Source organism: Pholcus phalangioides, unplaced genomic scaffold (genome assembly GCF_987345545.1).
Source record: "Pholcus phalangioides strain wild (caught in Gottingen) unplaced genomic scaffold, Ppha-v1.0 ptg000003l_1, whole genome shotgun sequence".
Lineage (NCBI taxonomy): Eukaryota > Metazoa > Arthropoda > Arachnida > Araneae > Pholcidae > Pholcus > Pholcus phalangioides.
Window position 1 is genome coordinate 14,467,591 of NW_028301596.1, and position 8,573 is coordinate 14,476,163.

General features: G+C 41.7%; 1 protein-coding gene across 1 annotated transcript; it reads right to left on the reverse strand.

Moving 5' to 3' along the window:
* Positions 1-2,762: 2,762 nt before the first annotated feature.
* On the reverse strand, positions 2,763-3,584 carry LOC149088148 (uncharacterized). The gene has a single exon (XM_089251583.1). The coding sequence runs from the start codon at positions 3,582-3,584 to the stop codon at positions 2,763-2,765; it is 822 nt and encodes a 273-aa protein (XP_089107709.1).
* Between the last annotated feature and the right edge of the window lie 4,989 nt (positions 3,585-8,573).

Genomic DNA, 8,573 nt, shown 5'->3' on the forward strand with positions numbered 1-8,573 from the left:
GTGTCCGTGAGTTGTTGTAGGCACCGGCTTCATTGAACGCATTAGCTTTTGGATTTGATGGACGAAATCGGATTGTATAATGTCTGGTGTTTTGGAAAAATACTCGCCGGGCAACTGCAATGGTGTTCCGTACAGGATTTCTGCGGAAGAGCATCCCAGGTCTTCTTTCACTGCTGCTCTTAGACCCAGTAGAGCGAATGGAAGAGCATCAACCCAAGCAGGATTCGATTGAATACGGCATCTCAGGGAAGTTTTCAGCGATCGGTGTTGTCTCTCGATCAGCCCATTTGCTTGTGGATGATAAGCAGTCGTTTTATGATGTTGGAATCCTAGATATCTGCTCAAGCTTTGGAAAAGCTGGCTCTCGAACCGTCTGCCCTGGTCGGTGGTGATCCTGTGCGGTATGCCGAATCTTGAAAACCAAGTGGCAATTAATGTTTTGGCGACTGTTTCGGCAGTTTGGTCTGGCATTGGAGAGGCTTCGATCCACCTGGAGAATCTGTCTATCATCGTTAGGAGGTACCGAGAACCTTGGCATAATGGTAATGGACCAACTATGTCAAGATTGATATGCTGAAATCGGTTGTTAGGTACCTTGAATTCAGCCAGCGCGGATCGAGTGTGTCGGTGAACTTTAGAGCGTTGGCATGGAATACATGCTCTAGTCCACTCACGACAGTCAGATCTAATTGAAGGCCAAACAAACCTGTCGCTCAGCAGTTTTGATGTTGCTCGGATGCCAGGATGTGATAAGCAATGCAATGATTCAAACGCTCGTCGTCGTTGAGAAATTGGTACAAAAGGCCTTATTTTGCCGTTTGACACATCACACCAAATTTCGGCTGTTGCGTCAGGAAGGCTGAGTTTTTTCAGTTGTAAAGATGACACACTAGAATTTAAGATGGTTTTGAGATCCTTGTCATTCTCTTGGTCAGCTGCGAGTTGCACATAATCTAGAGGTGTGGGTACAGAAATGGTCGATATTCTAGAAAGAGTATCAGCTGGAATATTTTCGACACCTTTTATATGGAGAATTTCTGTTGTGAATTGGCTGATAAAGTTCAACTGTCGTAGCTGGCGTGGTGAGCACTTTTCTGGTTTCTGCCTGAACGCATACACCAACGGCTTATGGTCACTACAAATACAGAATTGTCTTGCTTCTAGCATATACCTGAAGTGCTTGACAGCAGAATAAGCTGCAAGTAATTCTCTATCGTATGCAGAATAACTTCTTTGTGCGCTTGAAAGCTTCTTTGAGAAGAATGCAAGTGGTTGTAGCTGCTTATCGTCAGATACTTGATAAAAGGCGGCACCTATAGCAAAATCACTGGCGTCCACATGTAAAACTAATGGTGATGATGCTGAAGGATGGTGCAAAAGAGTTGCATTAGCGAGCTGCGTTTTGCATTTTTCGAATGCTTGTCTGGTCTCAAGAGTCCAAGGAATTGATGTCTTGTCATTCTTTTTGGAGCTGGACAAGAAGGAATGAAGTGGTGCTTGCACAGCTGCTGTAGATGGTAGAAATCGCCTGTAAAAGTTCAAAGTTCCTAGAAATCTTCGAAGCTGCTTGATGTTTTCTGGAAGAGGAAATTCTTGGATTGCACGAACTCTGTCCGGGAGAGGCTTCGAGCCGTGTTCATTGACCAAATAGCCCAGGAAGGAAATTTCCGGTACATTGAACACGCATTTAGATGTGTTGATTGTCAGTCCGTACTTATCGAGTCTTTCAAACACTTCTCTAAGGTGCTTGTGATGTTGCTCTGCGTCATGGCTGGCGATGAGCACGTCATCAAGATACGAGAAACAGAAGTCGAGATTGCGTAGCACCTCGTGGATGAAGCGTTGGAACGTTTGTGCAGCGTTTGAGAGTCCGAACGGCATCACTACGAATTCAAACAAACCAAAGGGAGTTATGATTGCTGTCTTGGGAATGTCATCGGGATTTACAGGAATATGATGAAATGCTTTGACCAGATCTATTTTAGAGAAAACTTTACATCCATGCAGATTCTGCGCGAAGTCCTGTATATGTGGCACTGGGTAGTTATCCGGCACAGTAATTCGATTCAGACTTCGATAATCACCAGTTGGTCTCCACTCATTCGGTCCTTTTGAAACCATGTGCAACGGGGAAGCCCAGTTTGATTTCGATGGACGACATATACCTTGGTCCAACATCATCTGGAATTCGGTCTTGGCAATCTTGAGTTGAGCTGGGTGCAATCTGCGTGGCTTTGCAAAAACAGGAGGACCTTTAGTTTCTATGTAGTGCAAGGTATTATGGGAAGCTTTCCTCGAAAACGGACGAGGTCTCGTTAATTCGGGAAATTCCTTCAAAATTTCTGTTATAGCACTGTTTCCTGAGATTGTTTTAATCGTTGTCGAAGGTCCATTGTAAGTAAAACCTTTACACGTGAGAGAAGTGAGTGGATCTATAAGTCGCTTGTTTTTGATATCGATGATGAGTCCGTAGTGAGCAAGGAAATCCGATCCAATAATTGGTCTCTCAACGTCAGCGAGGGTGAAATGCCATTTGTAATTCCGCCGTAAGTTCAAGTCCAATTCCAGGAGTTTCAAACCGTAGGTAGATATACGGGAACTATTTGCAGCGGAAAGCTCAAAAGTTGTCGGTTTGCCGTTGCCTTTGTAAGGTAAAATTGATATATCAGCTCCAGAGTCAATTAAAAACTTCATGCCGCTTTTCCTTTCCATAGTGAACAAACGGCTATGATGAAGACTGTTATCGCCGCCACCGCATGCCGTTACTGCGGGAGGCTTGGACCGTTTCCCTGAATATTCTGAACGTTGTAAGCACAGGGGGACTTGCATCTGAAAGCTTTATCTCCGAACCTGCTATGATAATAACACACGTTAGAGTTTTCATCGGAGTCTCGATATCGCGAGCGATTCCTAGAATCAGAATAACGTTGGTCTCGACTGGAGTTTCGATAGCGGTTCAGGCTATTCCTTGGATATTTGCCCAACTGCTCAACTCTTTTAGTCAGCTCCGAGATTTGCAGTTTAAGGTCTCTTATTTCCGAGCAAGACGAGGCGTCTGCTACATGACCGTAATTGGGTTCGGTGAGCTCAGCTACTCGATCAGCTAACTCGGCTAGCTTGTCCAGTTCTTCACTGCTAGCTGTTAACACCGTTTGCATACTCTTTGGTAGCCGTTGAAGCCACAAAGTTTTGAGGAAAGTCTCATCGCTAATTCGCCCTGTCGAAAGCTCGCGCATTTTACGTAGCAACGTACTAGGCTTCTGATCACCTAGGGATAGGTCTTCTAACAATATCTTGACCTCTTTCGCGGCTGAATGTTCATACACAGCGAGAAGTCTCTCCTTGAGTTTCGAGAACGGATCCGATGCGGGAGGATCGTAAACAATGTCACTTACCGTTGACAAGATCTCCACATCTAGGCAGTTGACTAGGTAGTTATACTTGGTTCCTTCGGCTGTAACATGGTTGATCTTGAAGGCAGCGTCGAGCTGGACGAAAAAAAGTTTGATCCTGTCCTTCGAGAATGTCGGCAGTTTCACGTGGACAGCTTGAACTCGAAGATTGCTCTCTTGCTGTTCAGCCATGGCGATAAGTTCTTGGCAGGTTCGGGATCACGTCCGGGTCACCAGTAAAGGCGACGGCAATGAGAAGATGTGAATTTCATTTTTAAAGACATGAACATTTTATTTACACACACGGACAAGTTATACGCGACATCCATACTCTATGACGAAATACAATCAACTGATTAAAACGTTCGAAAAACTCTCTGGCCATCCGTTGCTAGGTTACCATCCATCACCAGGCGAAAAGCGCTACAACGAGAAAACGTGACATCGTGACGTCACAGAGTATCGTTTATGATCGGTCACTACAACTATTTAAAATAAAAAAACCGGTTTAAACCAAAAAAACCCGGTTTTTTGGTTTTTTTCAAAAAAACCGGGTTTTTTACCAACCCTGATATATAGGGACAAAATATATAGAGCATAGTTTTCCAACCTTTTTGCCCCACCGCTCCCTAATTCAGAAATGTTTTTCTCCCATCGCAATCTAACCCGCAGGATCTTATGCTATATCCGTAGCTTCTACCGCCTCCCTGGAACATTCCATCGCCCCGAAGGGGGGTGTTAACGCCCACGTTGGGAATCACTGATATAGAGGTTCCCTCAACGTAATCGTGTGTGTACGAAACAAACCGGCATAGACCCAATCGTGCGACACGTACCGTATGATAAACCAGCACAGTTGGTCAGAAATGTTACTTGCAGTGATTTATAAAACAATGGTGTACGGATGACACGAGATTACGGAACATGCATTACTCAAATACGTTAAAATAAACTCAGAACAAACATTACGGCACACACACATGTGCTGATTCGATAAAAATCACCCCCCAGAGGAATATTTACGAGATGCATTGTACGGTTTAGAAGAAGTAGTAGTAGCATGTCAACAAGTTCTTTCTCCACGACGGATAACCGGACACTGTGCAAGCAATAAAATACGAGTCTGAATGCTTGAGGCATACATGCTCAATTCGTGGCCCGTGGATCAAGTTTGGCCCTCGGAGTCATCTGATGTGGCTCGTGACCCCTCTATCTTGACTTTGCAAAAATTAATTATAAGCAACACATTACCAAATCACTCAAGTGATTGTTGTGTGCGTTGCGGTTCCGCATCACTTCGGTAGAAAACAGCAAGTTTCAGTACCACGTAAGTTTTACCTACGTAAAAAATTTAAGCAAAATTTTAGCAGCCCTCGCTATATATCTCTTTCTTGACCCAAGGCACAGTTCCAGGTAACTCCAGTGGCTCGTGGCACATTTGTACAGATTACTGAAGTGACCCGTGGTGCACTTCCACATCACTGAGGTGGCGCGCGGCAAGTTCCCGGATAACTTAAATCCACATATTCACCGATTACTTTAGTGCCTCAAGGCACACATCTAAGCAACTTAAGTGACCCTTGACACATTTTCAGATCATTTTAGTGTGCGACCGGCGAAACATTTACAGGTCACTAAAGTGACCCAAGTTACATTTTCATATCACTTAACTGATCCAGTGAAAAGTACCAAGCAATTTATAAGCGGCCCGCAGCATATTTCCAAAGTAATACATTTTTAGTTCCCACACAGGACAGTTTCGGATGACTCAAGCGGCTCGTGGTTCATTTCAATATCACTGAAGTGAGCTGTGGTGAAGTTTCACATCACTTAGGTGTACCTAAATAACTTAATTGAGCTCCGGCATATTTACAGGTAACTTGAGTGACCCCCGGCACGGTTCCACATTGCTCATGCCACCTGCGCACATTTCCAGATAAGTTGTGCGAGCCAAAGATCAGTTAAGTGACCCGCAGGTCATTTACAGAGCACTCAAGTGGCCCCACACTTCTATGAGTGAGATCATCCTCGGCCTAAGATGGCATTATCCAATGAACTTCATGCCACCTTATATAGTGCGGAAATGAATGGAACAGAGGCAATGAATGTGCCACGAGCCAGTTAAGTTGCTTGGAACTGTGCCGCGGGTAGCGACAAAGTTCCAAGCATAGCACCTTATTTATTTGTTTTATCCTACATCTCGCAATGGGTTATACCTTTTCATTCGTCGCGATATAATAAATCCACTCGAACGAACGGGATTCATTTGATCGACCATTAGATTTATAAGAATGAAATAAAAGAAAATGGTGAATAAAAACCAAACAAAATTTTTTTTATAGAGATTTGTTTTATTTATCCTTCTCTCCGTCGAATCGATTTTCGATAATCGAATATGATACGGTTTCTTTGGACACGTAGAATGACCCCCCACGATACGATAGATGTTTTATTTATTAAACCATTACCGAATTTCAACAGAAAACTTTTTCTTCAGACTTTTGTACCCATTCTTTTACTTCCTGCGTATGATGAGCGATATCTGATTCGATCGATTATGATAATAATTTCGATTGTCTTCATTAATATGGAGTATTCGTTACTATGGATAAATGGATACGTATGAGGATTATTTTCTAAGAAACCGTTAGAAGAACTCCTTAGAAGAATGTTTGATCAGAAATTATTTTAAAATGGTACTTCGATGAGGACCTGATGTATGGGAAAGTGGTGAGAAATGTACTCACTCTCTCTCACTCACTCACTCACTCAAGATAATGCATGCCTTCCTTTTGTGCCTATAGTAATCGAGCAAATATATGTTCAGTTGCTTAAGGAGGTTGGTCCACAACAATGATGGTCGTGCAAGGTGCATAAATCGTACAGGATAAAAGACGGTTCCACGTGGTGTGATTGTGTTTATTGCGTTATTGCTACAGTTATTTTTTACTTTATTCAAAAACCGATGAAAAGAAATTCTCACGTTGAAAGATGCTATAAGAAGTATTACATGTTGATGAAGTGCATGTATGTGTAATGAGCCTAAGGGGCCATTAAAGTATTACGTAAGCATATTTTTAGCCATTTTTGAGCCCCCACCCGTTGACAGCAAAAGTCAGCAAAACACTGACCTCTCCCCCCTCCCCACCTTGTCAGCAAAATTTTGTCAGCAGGTTACAATATTTCATATATTCAAAAAGGGTGGTTGATGACGTAAGAAACCTTCAAATTCCACGTCCTCGCTTGTCAGCAAAAGTCAGCAAATCCGAAAACCCCTCCTCCCCCTCGATACTGACGTAATACTTGAATGACCCTTAACGTGATATTTGTTTCTTCGGAATGCGTGTTATCTGTTCAAGTAGTGCTGCCATCTAGCCTCCGAATTCAAACATTATACTTCACTCATAGTTCGAAAAATATACGCTGGATGGCAGCACTATAACAAACATAACACAGAAACAAGCTTCACGTTAGGTTAACAACACGGACACGCACATTCCAACATGTACCAATTCGTTAGAAGTTCCGCAGAGGAATATGGACGAGGTACATGTGTGTTTTAGTAGTAGTAGTAGCAGCCTCCGGAAGCAAACAAGTCAAAAAAATTATTTTGCCTGTTGTATTAAGCCGCAAGTCGTTACAGGAATCGTCACCGGGTGAACTAAGATAAGCACAATTCAGTACAGAAGAGTAAATCACACTTAATTCGTCTTTGCCATCAATGACTTGATTCATCTCCTTGCAGGTGAACTTGCTTCTGTTTTCCATTTATCGGTTACTTCTGTTTTGACACTGACGTGGTTGAAGATCATATTTCCTCTTAAGATCAATCACTGGGCTCTTGCTGGTTTAAACTCGTCATCGCTCCCACCACCGGTCACATATAACCTCAGACCACACATGTACCAATTCATCGGGAGTTCCGTCAGAGGAATGTTTACGTATATCCGAACTGTCTGTCAGGAATAGGAACGGGCCTGAATGTGCCTTCGCAACCAAAATTTGGCCCTCGGAGTTATTTGACGTGGCCCGTGAACTCCAATCTAATTTTGCAAATGTTGAAGTGAACGGTGAAGAAACGGTGAAAAAAATCAAACTTTATATTTTTTATAGATTTGTTTTATTTATCCTTCTGCAACCAATCCATTTACGATAATCGAAAATGATGCGGTTCCTTTTTGGACACGTAGAAAGTCCCCACAACAACATATAGATCTTTTATTTATTATCCATTACCAAATTTCAATAGAATTTTTTCTCTGATTTATATGTCTAATTCGTATTTTCCTCTCCACTCATGATGTACGACATCTGATTCAATCGATTATGCTGATGTTTTTCGATTGCCTTCATTAATAAATTTATTTCAGACCATTCGTTGTTATGGATGAATTGGGGAAAAAAATATGTATAAGGATTATTTTCCTGGAAAAAACCGTAGTGAAAAATAAATTCCATTATAGAATTCATCGAACAATAATTTTAAATCATATTTCGTTGAGAAATTGAAATATGAATTATTCATGTAACTGGTGAAAAATATCGTAGATAATATTTCTTCATTTCGTGCTTATAGTAATCAAAATAACGCGTATTTTTCTGAAATTTTGGATAGTTTAAATATTTTATATGTACTGATTGAGTGGATTATTTCCAGCTCAAATTTAAAAGTATGTTTAAATGAATTAATTATTCAGATGGAGTTTGAATAACATTGTAAAATCGACATTATTCTGTTGTTATCTGAGTATTTTGAAGCATATTTGCCTATGAGGTATAACTAATCCTTTCTATCCTAGAATCCAGATCCGATACTAAGTGGTTATTCTTTACATGTCTCCCATCAGGGTTTGAACCTGGTCATGTTACACCAAGATTAGGACATTAACTGTGTAATTAACGGCCCACTCATGTCCCCTCTACATACTTAACAACTTAATCAAAGTTGTCGAACTAAATTAAACGAGCCGTCCACCACCAGGCTCTGTCGCACCAGCAATATAAGCTCCGTACTCCGGAGGGCGCGATCGTGCCGGAAAAACTCCAGCTGGCAGTCCGGCGGGTAAGCGAGGTTACAGGAACAGAAGAAGAAAGAAAAAGATTTTTTTCAAAAGAAGAAGTCAGAAAAAAGTAAAAAATAATCAAAGTTGCTGCTATAGCATCATCTATAATGCCTAATTT

Excerpts from the sequence above, each read along its gene's own strand:
- LOC149088148 (XM_089251583.1), bottom strand. The coding sequence starts at position 3,584 with ATGGCTGAACAGCAAGAGAGCAATCTTCGAGTTCAAGCTGTCCACGTG.